The sequence below is a fragment of the Salmo trutta genome, chromosome 23, assembly GCF_901001165.1.
Source record: "Salmo trutta chromosome 23, fSalTru1.1, whole genome shotgun sequence".
NCBI lineage: Eukaryota > Metazoa > Chordata > Actinopteri > Salmoniformes > Salmonidae > Salmo > Salmo trutta.
The window spans coordinates 29,906,091-29,921,909 of NC_042979.1; the positions used below are offsets into that span (position 1 = coordinate 29,906,091).

General features: G+C 42.6%; 2 protein-coding genes across 3 annotated transcripts; both read right to left on the bottom strand.

The window, feature by feature from the left end:
- Positions 1 to 981: 981 nt before the first annotated feature.
- On the bottom strand, positions 982 to 7,433 carry LOC115159762 (astacin-like metalloprotease toxin 5). Its single transcript, XM_029709797.1, has 11 exons — positions 7,310 to 7,433; positions 7,110 to 7,175; positions 6,894 to 6,950; positions 6,680 to 6,748; positions 6,502 to 6,551; positions 3,316 to 3,397; positions 3,092 to 3,206; positions 2,780 to 2,952; positions 1,759 to 1,840; positions 1,358 to 1,479; positions 982 to 1,246 (listed from the first exon to the last, which is right to left on the bottom strand). Exons 1-11 carry the CDS (start codon positions 7,344 to 7,346, stop codon positions 1,242 to 1,244), a joined length of 858 nt encoding a protein of 285 aa, XP_029565657.1. The 5' UTR covers positions 7,347 to 7,433; the 3' UTR covers positions 982 to 1,241.
- A 1,881-nt stretch (positions 7,434 to 9,314) lies between these two features.
- Positions 9,315 to 15,819, bottom strand: LOC115159763 (low choriolytic enzyme-like). 2 transcript variants are annotated; one of them, XM_029709798.1, is made up of 10 exons: positions 15,640 to 15,819; positions 15,224 to 15,280; positions 15,010 to 15,078; positions 14,832 to 14,881; positions 11,649 to 11,730; positions 11,425 to 11,539; positions 11,113 to 11,285; positions 10,092 to 10,173; positions 9,691 to 9,812; positions 9,315 to 9,579 (listed from the first exon to the last, which is right to left on the bottom strand). In XM_029709798.1, the coding sequence occupies exons 1-10, from the start codon at positions 15,674 to 15,676 to the stop codon at positions 9,575 to 9,577; spliced, it is 792 nt and encodes a 263-aa protein (XP_029565658.1). In that variant the 5' UTR covers positions 15,677 to 15,819; the 3' UTR covers positions 9,315 to 9,574. The 2 variants fall into 2 exon arrangements, with proteins under 2 accessions (XP_029565658.1, XP_029565659.1); XM_029709799.1 differs by lacking the exon at positions 15,640 to 15,819 and adding an exon at positions 15,440 to 15,471.

Consider the following 15,819-nt stretch of genomic DNA (forward strand, 5'->3'; position numbering starts at 1 on the left):
CATGATCATTACACAGGTGCACCCTATGCTGGGGACAATAAAAAGCCACTAAAATGCACAGATGTCTCAAGTTGAGGGAGTGTGCAATTGGCATGCTGACTGCAGGAAGGCCCACCAGAGCGGTTGCTAGAGAATTTAATGTTCATGTCTCTACCATAAGCTGCCTCAAACATCGTTTTAGAGAAGTAACCACGCTGGCTACTATTTCTGTCTAATAATGCCCCTTGCGGGGACAAACTCATTCTGATTGGCTGGGCCTGGCTGCAAGTGGTTGAGCCCTCCAAGGCCCACCCCATGGCTGCACCCTTGCACTGTCATGTGAAATCCATAGATTAGGGACTAATGAATTCATTTCAATTGACTAACTTCCTTATATGGACTGTAACGCAGTCAATTCTTTGAAGTTACGTTTATATTGGCCTCCCGAGTGGCGCAGAGGTCTGAAGCACTGCATCTCCGTGCAAGAGGCGTCACCACAGTCCCTGGTTTGAATCCAGGCTGCATCACATTCGGCCGTGATTGGGAGTCCCATAGGGCGGCTCACAATTGGCCCAGGGTCATCCGGGTTTGGCAGTCATTGTAAATAAGAATTTGTTCTTAACTGACTTGCCTAGTTAAAAAAACAAATATGTTTAGTCTTCCTTGCTAAAAGGTGAGCCACTTTCATGCTACCGGTTATCCTGAGTTGAGCTCACCAACTCCTCAAACCTGTTTCATAGTACACCCTCCTAGAGGGCGACATTCAGATTTTGGTGAATCTATGAGCCCTGCTGTCTAAGTCCTGAGTTACAGCGTCATCGTTTTTAAATAATTTGTTGCCTAGCTAGTCGGCCAAGTTTAATTAAGGTATAAATCACCATTCATTTAAGTCGTTTCTCCTGGTACACTAGATCTACTTCCTCTCTGATCCCACCTTGGGATGTATGATGAGCATAGCTGAGAAGGTCCATTCTAGAATGAAACAGAACACTGCAAGCAACATCACACTGACTGGATTCTTTTCAGTCTAGGTCATTTTATTTATTGCCAAGACAAGTGCAGTGGTATAGGCCTAATTCAAGGCAGCAAGAGCACACAGGAGAACTAAAACCACCGCCTGCAGCCAGACACACGTATAATACATCAGGAAGCTTTAAGGGACTTGTCCAACTTATTCATTGTTGTGAAGAGAAGTTAGGATGTCAGTGCCATTTGTGTTGGAATCTTCTTCCATGGTGTAATAAATGCTAAACTGTGCATTGTTATTCTGGGAAAGACGGGACAGGAACATGGTTAGAATACAGTGTGATAACGACTGCATTTACAAAGGCAGCCCAATTCTGATCTTTTTCCTGTCTGTGTGCGCACACGTCTTTACCACATTGATAGAGTTTGTTAAGGCGTGCTATGTCCAGGGGGCTCAGGTGATTTCTCTGTCCAATCTGGACTCCACTCTTCTTGGAGTCAATAGTGGGGTTCCGGTTTGATGAGAAGTAGTACCTGCCGGGAGAAAGCCAACAATGGGGTATTTGAGGAAATGCTACTTTAACACAAAGACTGCATCACAATGTCACCCTATTCCCAATATAGTGCACCTAGTTTGACCAGAGCCCAGGTCAAAAGTAGTGACTTAAATAGGGAGCCATTTGGGACGCACAGAGAAATGTTACTGGAGCTGGATACTGTACAACTCATCTTTACTTATTGCTAGCAGTTTAAAAACAAGGCGAGTAAAATTAAGACTTCATTGGGAATAAGGAGGAGAGGAGTGTGACTGACATTCCGTAGTGCATTATGGAGTCGTAGTCATAGGGCAGGTCCTGAGTGTCTCCTTCCTTCACCTTAAAGTTATCTTCTTTTCCTGGAAGTTAAGAGTTACAAGAGGCAGATGTGACTGGTGGACACTGCTGGGTGTGATTGCGATATAGGGGAATGAAAGTGGAAATCCAGACAAGTTGTTGATGGAAACCATTAAGGTGAACCTCTAGCAGGAGGAAACTCTACACCATTCAAGGCATGACTATTGCATCTTACCTAATGAAACCCATAGCGGGTGGCCTTCAAGTTCAAGAGCTTACATGTTATCCCAGGATACCCATTACGGGTGGCAACTGTAGATGACAATGTAGTGTTATTCATGTAAGGGGAATTTAACGAACAAGGTGGCTGCGTTCACACCAGGGGAAATTCGCAGGAGTTAACAAATTTAGTTAAATTCCACATAATTGGAAATTAGCCTATGAAATACATAGTATTGGTTTCAAACTGAAGAACGCTGATGGTTACAGAACTGGTGCTGTGAGATTAGGATATCAGGATTCAAGGTTGCTATGATATTAGGCTATCAGGACCTGCTTAGACAAAGCAATTTTAACAGTAGAGAACAGGGTTGCAATGTATGGGGAAATTAATGGCTGCAGTATTGCCGTTATAATGAGTACATGATAAATGGAACGTTTAGGCATGAATATATGAACGCCTGTATTCTTATTTTAAGCTAATGTTGTTCTGTCCTTGTGGGGTACTGTATATTTTTGTTATGTAGTGTGTCATGTTGTCTGGACCCCAGGAAGAGCAGCTGCTGCTGCTGCTTTAGCAGTACCTAATAAAATACTACATGTCAATAGCTATTCTATACGGTCTTCACTCCAGACCACAAAAAGCTGAACCAGGTGTGCTAGTGTTGGGCTGGTACAAAAGCCTGCACACTGCAGCTCTTCATGGGACAAGTTGACCAGCCCTGCCCCTGGTCCACATGCAATGCCCGTGAGGTGGTTTAGCATGTGTTGGTGTGAGTTACCTGAGACCACGTTGTCCCACTGTATGGTGACGAATTGGTCACGGTCTGGCCGTGTGTGCTCGTGGTGCAGGCCCAGGGCATGCATCAGCTCATGACACAGGTTCCCCACGTTACAGGCTCTACCGAAGTACAGAGGCTGGGCCCCGCCCTGAAAACCTACATACGACGCACAGCTAGAGTTAAGGGAAGAAAGAAAGGTGAGAGGGGATATGACAGGAAGAGAGAAAAATAAAGGAAAATGAAGGAGAGGTTGTGAGTTAACTAAACTGCTGGGAAGGAGAGAGTGTGTTAATGTGACCATTTTGGACTCACCCTGTCCCAGAGATGAACTCTATGTAGTTCATCTCATTGGTGTATTCGTGGAAGAGGATACACGTCTGGTCTGAAATCATCTTGAACGCTGCTAGCATAGTTTCCTTTCTGTCCACTGTGGGGATCAGAGACAATTTACCATTAGACGGTGCATATCATTCTCACTGTATTAGAAAACATCTAGTGTTACAGTGTTCATCTCTCCTACTGTATTCGACACTCACTCAGATCATCATTGATCTTGTAGGGGATAGAAGTGACGCCTTCATTCTCAGGCCAAAGTGACTTCACAGCTAATCGGTCTTCCTGTAGGACAAAACACATAGTCTTAAATCCAGCTGTCGCTACAGAGTATAGGCCTCAGATTAAAATGGTTATTTCAGTGTTTCCCCTAGGAATTCTTTACAATTCTAAAATGGTAAAACTATTTCAAAGTAAACTTAAATGACTAAAACCAGACTAAGTATGTAGAAAAGATAATGGAGCAATATACACAGTGTACTTTCCATGACAGACTGACCAGGTGAATGCTATGATCCTTATTGAGGTCACCTGTTCAATCAGTGTATATGAAGGGGAGGAGGCCGGTTAAAGGAGGATTGTTAAGCCCAGAGGGTGAATGGGCAGGACAAAATATTGAAGTACCTTTGAACAGGGTATGGTAGTAGGTGCCAGGCTCACCAGTTTGAGTGTGTCAAGAACTGCAACGTTGCTGGGTATTTCACACACAGTTCCCCCCCCCCCCCCCCATGTCCATGTGTGTGTGAAGAATGGTCCACCACCCAAAGGACATCCAGCCAATGGCAGGCCAGTGGTCGAAAATTGGTGGCACGAATTGTGCAGAGCAACAGACGGGCTACAGTTAGTCAATTGACAGTCCAGTACAACATTTGTGCCCTAAGACAATAAAAATGCACAACTCCTAGTACCTTGACACAAATGGGGTATGGCAGCCGACAACCTTAGAGTTCCACTTCTTTCAGCAAATAACTTGATGCAGTGGACACAGGAGAACTGGAAAGACATCTGCTCTAATGAATCCCGTTTTCTGCAATTTCACGCTGATTGGAAGACTAGGGTATGGAGTAAACCACATGCATCCATCATGCCGTGAGTCAACATTGCAGGCTGGTGAGAGGCAGTGTGACGCGTTTTCACGGCACACATTGGGCCCCATGATAAAAGTGGAGCAACGTTTGAATGCCACAGGATATCTGAACATAATTGAAAACCAGGTGCATCCCTTCATGGCAGCAGTGTATCCATCTGTGAATGGATTTTTTCAGCAGGATAATGCCCCATGCCACAAGGCCAGGATTGTCCAGGAATGGTCCCACAAACACGACAGTGAATTCAGCTTAGTGCAGTGGCCTGCCCAGTCACCAGATCTCAATCCAATTAAGCATCTGTGGGATGAGATGAAACGAGCCATTTCAGATGGGCACAACGGTGGGAAGCATTGGGGAAATCATGGGGCCAGAATTCCTGTGGAACGCTTGACATCTTGTAGAGTCCATGCCCTGACGAATTGAGGCTTTTCTGAGGGCAAAGGAGGGTGCAACTCAATATTAGGTGTTCCTAATGTTTTGTAAACTATATTTTAAGATCGTCACCAAAAAAAATAAAACCGTGCCATTGGCAACGCCCACTACGATTAAATTGAGATTGTCGTCACTGGCTGACACACAAATCTATTATTTTCATGACTCACTGTGCAATAGTGTTTAACATTCATTTTGAATGACTACGTCATCTCTGTACCCCACACATACAATTATCTGTCTCAGACAAGCAGTGAATTTCAAACAGATTCAACTGCAACGACCAGGGAGGTTTTCAAATAACTCGCAAAAGGCACCTATTGGTAGATGAGTAAAAAAAAAAAAAAAAAAAAAAAATGTATAAAGCAGACATTGAATTTCCCTTGGAGCATGGTGAAGTTAATAATTACACTTTGGATGGTGTATCAATACACCCAGTCCCTACAAAGATACAGGTGTCCTTCCTGAATCAGTTGCCGGAGAAAAAGGAAACCGCTCAGGGATTTCACCATGAGCCCAATGGTGACTTTAGTGGCTGTGATAGGACAAAACTGAGAATGGAACAACATTGTAGTTACTCTACTAACCTGATTGACAGTGAAAAGGAAGCCTGTATAGAATACAATTCCAAAACATGCATCCTGTTTGCAACAAGGCACTAAAGTAATACTGCAAAAAACATCAAAGCAATTCTCTTTTTGTCTTGAATACAAAGTGTATTCAAATACAGGCAAATCCAATAGATTATTGAATACCACTTCAAATTTTCAAGCAGTGGTGGAGGCATCATGTTATGGGTATGCTTGTAATCATTGCGGACTGGGGAAGTTTCAGGATTAAAAAAAAAAGAAAATAGAATGAGCTAAGCAAGGTCCTAGAGGAAATCCTGGTTTAGTCTGCTTTCCACCAGACACTGGGAAAAGAATTCACCTTTCAGCAGGATAATAACCTAAAACACAAGGGCAAATCTGCACTGGAGTTGCTTACCAAGACAATAATCAAAAGTGGCCGAGTTACAGTTTTGATAAATCTACAGCAAGACCTGAAAATGGTTGTTTAGGAATGATCAACAACCAATGACAGCTTGAATAATTTTGAGGAGAATTAAGTGGGCAAGTGTTGCACAATCCAGGTGTGGGAAGCTCTTAGACTTACCCAGAGAGACTCACAGCTGTAATCACTGCCTAAGGTGCTTCTACAAAGTATTGACTCTGGGATGCGAATAGTTGAGATATTTTTGCATTTCATTTTCAATAATCACGCAAAAATTTCCAAAAACATATTTTCACTGTCATTATGGAGTATTTTGTGTAGATGGGTTAGAATTTTTATTTCATCCATTTTTAATTTAGGCTGTCACAAAAAAAATTTGAAATAGGTCAAGGGGTATGAATGCTTTCAGAAGGCACTGTACCAGCTTCTGGTATACACAGACTGAAACTAAAGACCGCAAAATCATTTAAGTTCTCTTTACAAGCCAGAATGTTGAATAAAATGACATTGAAACTTACTCTACTGGTGGTCCGTGGTGTTGGTCCTTCAGATGGTAGAAATATCCACAGGAAAGTACTGTTAACACAACTCTTTAGAGTGGCGGTACTGAAGTTGACATTTCTATCACTTCAGTTAGTATGCAGGCATTGTGTATTTTCCTGTGGATATTTTGGGTCTCAAATTTTGACCATCTGAAGGACCAACACCATGGACAACCAGTAGAGCAAGTTCAAATGTACTTCTAGTCAACAATCTGGATTGAATGATTTTGCAGTCATTAGCTTCAGGCTGTGTATACCAGAAGGTGGTATCAATCGGATTCATCAGCCTAAAAGACGCAAGTACCAGGACAGAAAGCAGGGATCATTGACTCACCGAAACCAGAATGTCTCCCTCCATGATAGCAAGGTCAAACTGTAAGTCCTCTGTAACAGAGAGAGAGGGGGTCTGAAACAACATTTACTGGTTACAAGTCACTACCTCCAGTGCCATTAAAGTCCAGACCTCATGATAGAGGTCCAGGATTGCGCGCTTCATCTAATGAATGAGTTACCTTCTCTGGTTTCAGGTGTTTTAAACCAATCATTTTGTCTGTGACGTGGCCCCATCGAGGCAGTAGAACCTGAAGGGAATTGTGAACAAACTACATTTGTAATATCATTGTTTATTGATAGATAAGCCATAAACTTGAAGACAACAGATTGAGTTGTTTCTTTGGGCCCCCATCCCCCCAAGAGACTGACTTGAGAATCACAGTATAGGCCTACCTGTGGCAGAGAAAGTCACATTTGTAGAATTGTTGATGGGGTTTGTAGAGTTGTCCACTGAAACACAGAAGAAGAAAAATATTACTAAGCGGAACAGTCCAATAACATAGTTTTGCAGTACGTCTGGCCTACATTAAATAAAAAAAACAGGACAGAGCCCTAGCTTTCAGCCTATCACCTAACGAAATGACTGGTCCCCAATGCAGGCCTGCCTACCTGTGGCAGGGAAAGTAGAATTTGAAGTAGTAGAATTTGGGAAATTGGCAATGGGAACACTGCCCACTGAAATACACAAGGGAAACATAATAACATGGTCAACCAATTGGCATCTGCAGTGAGATTGGCCTGGCCTACAGGAGCTCAAATGGAAAACACTCAAAAGTAGGACGTCACAACAACAAAATTACTGGTCCTACCTTGGACAAACCAGATGAAAATCAGAAACCAAACCATGTTGCAACGATGATTGTCCCCCAGGATTTGGGAGAAAAGAACCAAAGAAATGGCACAAACAAATTCACGCACTTGCTCTCCTTCCAGTCAAAGAGTGGGCGGGGCAGCAATCACAAAGTAACAGGTGCTGGTGTGGTCACTTGCTTTTAAGTTCTCAAACTCAACAATATATGGCGCTAAGCGTCTCTCGACTCATTTTCCTGCCATTTCGACCTAAGAAAGAAGAAGAAGAATGTGCCTTGCTGTTAAACAGTAAACACGTGGCAGTGATATGCCGTGTTCAAGTGCTAGTCGGACTAGGAAACTCTGAAATGTCAGACATGCGAACTGGTTATAGTTATTTATACACGCAGTGCTGGAAAAAGTACTCAATAGTCATACTTGAGTCAAAGTAAAGATACCTTAATAGACTCAAGTAAAAGCAACCCAGTAAAATACTACTTGAGTAAAAGTCGAAAAGTATCTGGTTTTAAATGTACTTAAGTACAGTGGTGGGAAAATTACTCAATTGTCATACTTGAGTAAAAGTAAATGTTATACATCAAATTCCTTATAAGGCAGCACATTTTTTTAAATGTTTTATGGCCTGACAGGGTACACTCAGATCAGGGGCAGTATGACAACTTGTTATATCGAGGTTAAATTAAAAATATATATATTGATAGGCGCTTGAATCGGACCATAATGCTGTCCTGCATGAACATTCTAAATAACAAGTACTTTTTGGTTTCAGGGAAAATGTATGGGTGTAAAAAGTACATATTTTCTTTAGAAATGTAGTGGCGTAAAAGTAAAAATGGTCAAAAATATAAATAGTAAAGTACCGATACCCCCAAAAATTACTTCAGTAGTACTTTAAATTATTTTGACTTAAGTACTTTGCCATCTTTTGTGCACACATGTTGACATTGCTGTTTGTGAGGATTTCTCCTTTGCCAAGACAAACCATCCACCTGACAGGTGTGGCATATCAAGAAGCTGAAATAGCATGATCATTACACAGGTGCACCCTATGCTGGGGACAATAAAAAGCCACTAAAATGCACAGATGTCTCAAGTTGAGGGAGTGTGCAATTGGCATGCTGACTGCAGGAAGGCCCACCAGAGCGGTTGCTAGAGAATTTAATGTTCATGTCTCTACCATAAGCTGCCTCAAACATCGTTTTAGAGAAGTAACCACGCTGGCTACTATTTCTGTCTAATAATGCCCCTTGCGGGGACAAACTCATTCTGATTGGCTGGGCCTGGCTGCAAGTGGTTGAGCCCTCCAAGGCCCACCCCATGGCTGCACCCTTGCACTGTCATGTGAAATCCATAGATTAGGGACTAATGAATTCATTTCAATTGACTAACTTCCTTATATGGACTGTAACGCAGTCAATTCTTTGAAGTTACGTTTATATTGGCCTCCCGAGTGGCGCAGAGGTCTGAAGCACTGCATCTCCGTGCAAGAGGCGTCACCACAGTCCCTGGTTTGAGTCCAGGCTGCATCACATTCGGCCGTGATTGGGAGTCCCATAGGGCGGCTCACAATTGGCCCAGGGTCATCCGGGTTTGGCAGTCATTGTAAATAAGAATTTGTTCTTAACTGACTTGCCTAGTTAAAAAAACAAATATGTTTAGTCTTCCTTGCTAAAAGGTGAGCCACTTTCATGCTACCGGTTATCCTGAGTTGAGCTCACCAACTCCTCAAACCTGTTTCATAGTACACCCTCCTAGAGGGCGACATTCAGATTTTGGTGAATCTATGAGCCCTGCTGTCTAAGTCCTGAGTTACAGCGTCATCGTTTTTAAATAATTTGTTGCCTAGCTAGTCGGCCAAGTTTAATTAAGGTATAAATCACCATTCATTTAAGTCGTTTCTCCTGGTACACTAGATCTACTTCCTCTCTGATCCCACCTTGGGATGTATGATGAGCATAGCTGAGAAGGTCCATTCTAGAATGAAACAGAACACTGCAAGCAACATCACACTGACTGGATTCTTTTCAGTCTAGGTCATTTTATTTATTGCCAAGACAAGTGCAGTGGTATAGGCCTAATTCAAGGCAGCAAGAGCACACAGGAGAACTAAAACCACCGCCTGCAGCCAGACACACGTATAATACATCAGGAAGCTTTAAGGGACTTGTCCAACTTATTCATTGTTGTGAAGAGAAGTTAGGATGTCAGTGCCATTTGTGTTGGAATCTTCTTCCATGGTGTAATAAATGCTAAACTGTGCATTGTTATTCTGGGAAAGACGGGACAGGAACATGGTTAGAATACAGTGTGATAACGACTGCATTTACAAAGGCAGCCCAATTCTGATCTTTTTCCTGTCTGTGTGCGCACACGTCTTTACCACATTGATAGAGTTTGTTAAGGCGTGCTATGTCCAGGGGGCTCAGGTGATTTCTCTGTCCAATCTGGACTCCACTCTTCTTGGAGTCAATAGTGGGGTTCCGGTTTGATGAGAAGTAGTACCTGCCGGGAGAAAGCCAACAATGGGGTATTTGAGGAAATGCTACTTTAACACAAAGACTGCATCACAATGTCACCCTATTCCCAATATAGTGCACCTAGTTTGACCAGAGCCCAGGTCAAAAGTAGTGACTTAAATAGGGAGCCATTTGGGACGCACAGAGAAATGTTACTGGAGCTGGATACTGTACAACTCATCTTTACTTATTGCTAGCAGTTTAAAAACAAGGCGAGTAAAATTAAGACTTCATTGGGAATAAGGAGGAGAGGAGTGCGACTGACATTCCGTAGTGCATTATGGAGTCGTAGTCATAGGGCAGGTCCTGAGTGTCTCCTTCCTTCACCTTAAAGTTATCTTCTTTTCCTGGAAGTTAAGAGTTACAAGAGGCAGATGTGACTGGTGGACACTGCTGGGTGTGATTGCGATATAGGGGAATGAAAGTGGAAATCCAGACAAGTTGTTGATGGAAACCATTAAGGTGAACCTCTAGCAGGAGGAAACTCTACACCATTCAAGGCATGACTATTGCATCTTACCTAATGAAACCCATAGCGGGTGGCCTTCAAGTTCAAGAGCTTACATGTTATCCCAGGATACCCATTACGGGTGGCAACTGTAGATGACAATGTAGTGTTATTCATGTAAGGGGAATTTAACGAACAAGGTGGCTGCGTTCACACCAGGGGAAATTCGCAGGAGTTAACAAATTTAGTTAAATTCCACATAATTGGAAATTAGCCTATGAAATACATAGTATTGGTTTCAAACTGAAGAACGCTGATGGTTACAGAACTGGTGCTGTGAGATTAGGATATCAGGATTCAAGGTTGCTATGATATTAGGCTATCAGGACCTGCTTAGACAAAGCAATTTTAACAGTAGAGAACAGGGTTGCAATGTATGGGGAAATTAATGGCTGCAGTATTGCCGTTATAATGAGTACATGATAAATGGAACGTTTAGGCATGAATATATGAACGCCTGTATTCTTATTTTAAGCTAATGTTGTTCTGTCCTTGTGGGGTACTGTATATTTTTGTTATGTAGTGTGTCATGTTGTCTGGACCCCAGGAAGAGCAGCTGCTGCTGCTGCTTTAGCAGTACCTAATAAAATACTACATGTCAATAGCTATTCTATACGGTCTTCACTCCAGACCACAAAAAGCTGAACCAGGTGTGCTAGTGTTGGGCTGGTACAAAAGCCTGCACACTGCAGCTCTTCATGGGACAAGTTGACCAGCCCTGCCCCTGGTCCACATGCAATGCCCGTGAGGTGGTTTAGCATGTGTTGGTGTGAGTTACCTGAGACCACGTTGTCCCACTGTATGGTGACGAATTGGTCACGGTCTGGCCGTGTGTGCTCGTGGTGCAGGCCCAGGGCATGCATCAGCTCATGACACAGGTTCCCCACGTTACAGGCTCTACCGAAGTACAGAGGCTGGGCCCCGCCCTGAAAACCTACATACGACGCACAGCTAGAGTTAAGGGAAGAAAGAAAGGTGAGAGGGGATATGACAGGAAGAGAGAAAAATAAAGGAAAATGAAGGAGAGGTTGTGAGTTAACTAAACTGCTGGGAAGGAGAGAGTGTGTTAATGTGACCATTTTGGACTCACCCTGTCCCAGAGATGAACTCTATGTAGTTCATCTCATTGGTGTATTCGTGGAAGAGGATACACGTCTGGTCTGAAATCATCTTGAACGCTGCTAGCATAGTTTCCTTTCTGTCCACTGTGGGGATCAGAGACAATTTACCATTAGACGGTGCATATCATTCTCACTGTATTAGAAAACATCTAGTGTTACAGTGTTCATCTCTCCTACTGTATTCGACACTCACTCAGATCATCATTGATCTTGTAGGGGATAGAAGTGACGCCTTCATTCTCAGGCCAAAGTGACTTCACAGCTAATCGGTCTTCCTGTAGGACAAAACACATAGTCTTAAATCCAGCTGTCGCTACAGAGTATAGGCCTCAGATTAAAATGGTTATTTCAGTGTTTCCCCTAGGAATTCTTTACAATTCTAAAATGGTAAAACTATTTCAAAGTAAACTTAAATGACTAAAACCAGACTAAGTATGTAGAAAAGATAATGGAGCAATATACACAGTGTACTTTCCATGACAGACTGACCAGGTGAATGCTATGATCCTTATTGAGGTCACCTGTTCAATCAGTGTATATGAAGGGGAGGAGGCCGGTTAAAGGAGGATTGTTAAGCCCAGAGGGTGAATGGGCAGGACAAAATATTGAAGTACCTTTGAACAGGGTATGGTAGTAGGTGCCAGGCTCACCAGTTTGAGTGTGTCAAGAAGTGCAACGTTGCTGGGTATTTCACACACAGTTCCCCCCCCCCCCCCATGTCCATGTGTGTGTGAAGAATGGTCCACCACCCAAAGGACATCCAGCCAATGGCAGGCCAGTGGTCGAAAATTGGTGGCACGAATTGTGCAGAGCAACAGACGGGCTACAGTTAGTCAATTGACAGTCCAGTACAACATTTGTGCCCTAAGACAATAAAAATGCACAACTCCTAGTACCTTGACACAAATGGGGTATGGCAGCCGACAACCTTAGAGTTCCACTTCTTTCAGCAAATAACTTGATGCAGTGGACACAGGAGAACTGGAAAGACATCTGCTCTAATGAATCCCGTTTTCTGCAATTTCACGCTGATTGGAAGACTAGGGTATGGAGTAAACCACATGCATCCATCATGCCGTGAGTCAACATTGCAGGCTGGTGAGAGGCAGTGTGACGCGTTTTCACGGCACACATTGGGCCCCATGATAAAAGTGGAGCAACGTTTGAATGCCACAGGATATCTGAACATAATTGAAAACCAGGTGCATCCCTTCATGGCAGCAGTGTATCCATCTGTGAATGGATTTTTTCAGCAGGATAATGCCCCATGCCACAAGGCCAGGATTGTCCAGGAATGGTCCCACAAACACGACAGTGAATTCAGCTTAGTGCAGTGGCCTGCCCAGTCACCAGATCTCAATCCAATTAAGCATCTGTGGGATGAGATGAAACGAGCCATTTCAGATGGGCACAACGGTGGGAAGCATTGGGGAAATCATGGGGCCAGAATTCCTGTGGAACGCTTGACATCTTGTAGAGTCCATGCCCTGACGAATTGAGGCTTTTCTGAGGGCAAAGGAGGGTGCAACTCAATATTAGGTGTTCCTAATGTTTTGTAAACTATATTTTAAGATCGTCACCAAAAAAAATAAAACCGTGCCATTGGCAACGCCCACTACGATTAAATTGAGATTGTCGTCACTGGCTGACACACAAATCTATTATTTTCATGACTCACTGTGCAATAGTGTTTAACATTCATTTTGAATGACTACGTCATCTCTGTACCCCACACATACAATTATCTGTCTCAGACAAGCAGTGAATTTCAAACAGATTCAACTGCAACGACCAGGGAGGTTTTCAAATAACTCGCAAAAGGCACCTATTGGTAGATGAGTAAAAAAAAAAAAAAAAAAAAAAATGTATAAAGCAGACATTGAATTTCCCTTGGAGCATGGTGAAGTTAATAATTACACTTTGGATGGTGTATCAATACACCCAGTCCCTACAAAGATACAGGTGTCCTTCCTGAATCAGTTGCCGGAGAAAAAGGAAACCGCTCAGGGATTTCACCATGAGCCCAATGGTGACTTTAGTGGCTGTGATAGGACAAAACTGAGAATGGAACAACATTGTAGTTACTCTACTAACCTGATTGACAGTGAAAAGGAAGCCTGTATAGAATACAATTCCAAAACATGCATCCTGTTTGCAACAAGGCACTAAAGTAATACTGCAAAAAACATCAAAGCAATTCTCTTTTTGTCTTGAATACAAAGTGTATTCAAATACAGGCAAATCCAATAGATTATTGAATACCACTTCAAATTTTCAAGCAGTGGTGGAGGCATCATGTTATGGGTATGCTTGTAATCATTGCGGACTGGGGAAGTTTCAGGATTAAAAAAAAAAGAAAATAGAATGAGCTAAGCAAGGTCCTAGAGGAAATCCTGGTTTAGTCTGCTTTCCACCAGACACTGGGAAAAGAATTCACCTTTCAGCAGGATAATAACCTAAAACACAAGGGCAAATCTGCACTGGAGTTGCTTACCAAGACAATAATCAAAAGTGGCCGAGTTACAGTTTTGATAAATCTACAGCAAGACCTGAAAATGGTTGTTTAGGAATGATCAACAACCAATGACAGCTTGAATAATTTTGAGGAGAATTAAGTGGGCAAGTGTTGCACAATCCAGGTGTGGGAAGCTCTTAGACTTACCCAGAGAGACTCACAGCTGTAATCACTGCCTAAGGTGCTTCTACAAAGTATTGACTCTGGGATGCGAATAGTTGAGATATTTTTGCATTTCATTTTCAATAATCACGCAAAAATTTCCAAAAACATATTTTCACTGTCATTATGGAGTATTTTGTGTAGATGGGTTAGAATTTTTATTTCATCCATTTTTAATTTAGGCTGTCACAAAAAAAATTTGAAATAGGTCAAGGGGTATGAATGCTTTCAGAAGGCACTGTACCAGCTTCTGGTATACACAGACTGAAACTAAAGACCGCAAAATCATTTAAGTTCTCTTTACAAGCCAGAATGTTGAATAAAATGACATTGAAACTTACTCTACTGGTGGTCCGTGGTGTTGGTCCTTCAGATGGTAGAAATATCCACAGGAAAGTACTGTTAACACAACTCTTTAGAGTGGCGGTACTGAAGTTGACATTTCTATCACTTCAGTTAGTATGCAGGCATTGTGTATTTTCCTGTGGATATTTTGGGTCTCAAATTTTGACCATCTGAAGGACCAACACCATGGACAACCAGTAGAGCAAGTTCAAATGTACTTCTAGTCAACAATCTGGATTGAATGATTTTGCAGTCATTAGCTTCAGGCTGTGTATACCAGAAGGTGGTATCAATCGGATTCATCAGCCTAAAAGACGCAAGTACCAGGACAGAAAGCAGGGATCATTGACTCACCGAAACCAGAATGTCTCCCTCCATGATAGCAAGGTCAAACTGTAAGTCCTCTGTAACAGAGAGAGAGGGGGTCTGAAACAACATTTACTGGTTACAAGTCACTACCTCCAGTGCCATTAAAGTCCAGACCTCATGATAGAGGTCCAGGATTGCGCGCTTCATCTAATGAATGAGTTACCTTCTCTGGTTTCAGGTGTTTTAAACCAATCATTTTGTCTGTGACGTGGCCCCATCGAGGCAGTAGAACCTGAAGGGAATTGTGAACAAACTACATTTGTAATATCATTGTTTATTGATAGATAAGCCATAAACTTGAAGACAACAGATTGAGTTGTTTCTTTGGGCCCCCATCCCCCCAAGAGACTGACTTGAGAATCACAGTATAGGCCTACCTGTGGCAGAGAAAGTCACATTTGTAGAATTGTTGATGGGGTTTGTAGAGTTGTCCACTGAAACACAGAAGAAGAAAAATATTACTAAGCGGAACAGTCCAATAACATAGTTTTGCAGTACGTCTGGCCTACATTAAATAAAAAAAACAGGACAGAGCCCTAGCTTTCAGCCTATCACCTAACGAAATGACTGGTCCCCAATGCAGGCCTGCCTACCTGTGGCAGGGAAAGTAGAATTTTAAGTAGTAGAATTTGGGAAATTGGCAATGGGAACACTGCCCACTGAAATACACAAGGGAAACATAATAACATGGTCAACCAATTGGCATCTGCAGTGAGATTGGCCTGGCCTACAGGAGCTCAAATGGAAAACACTCAAAAGTAGGACGTCACAACAACAAAATTACTGGTCCTACCTTGGACAAACCAGATGAAAATCAGAAACCAAACCATGTTGCAACGATGATTGTCCCCCAGGATTTGGGAGAAAAGAACCAAAGAAATGGCACAAACAAATTCACGCACTCGCTCTCCTTCCAGTCAAAGAGTGGGCGGGGCAGCAATCACAAAGTAACAGGTGCTGGTGTGGTCACTTG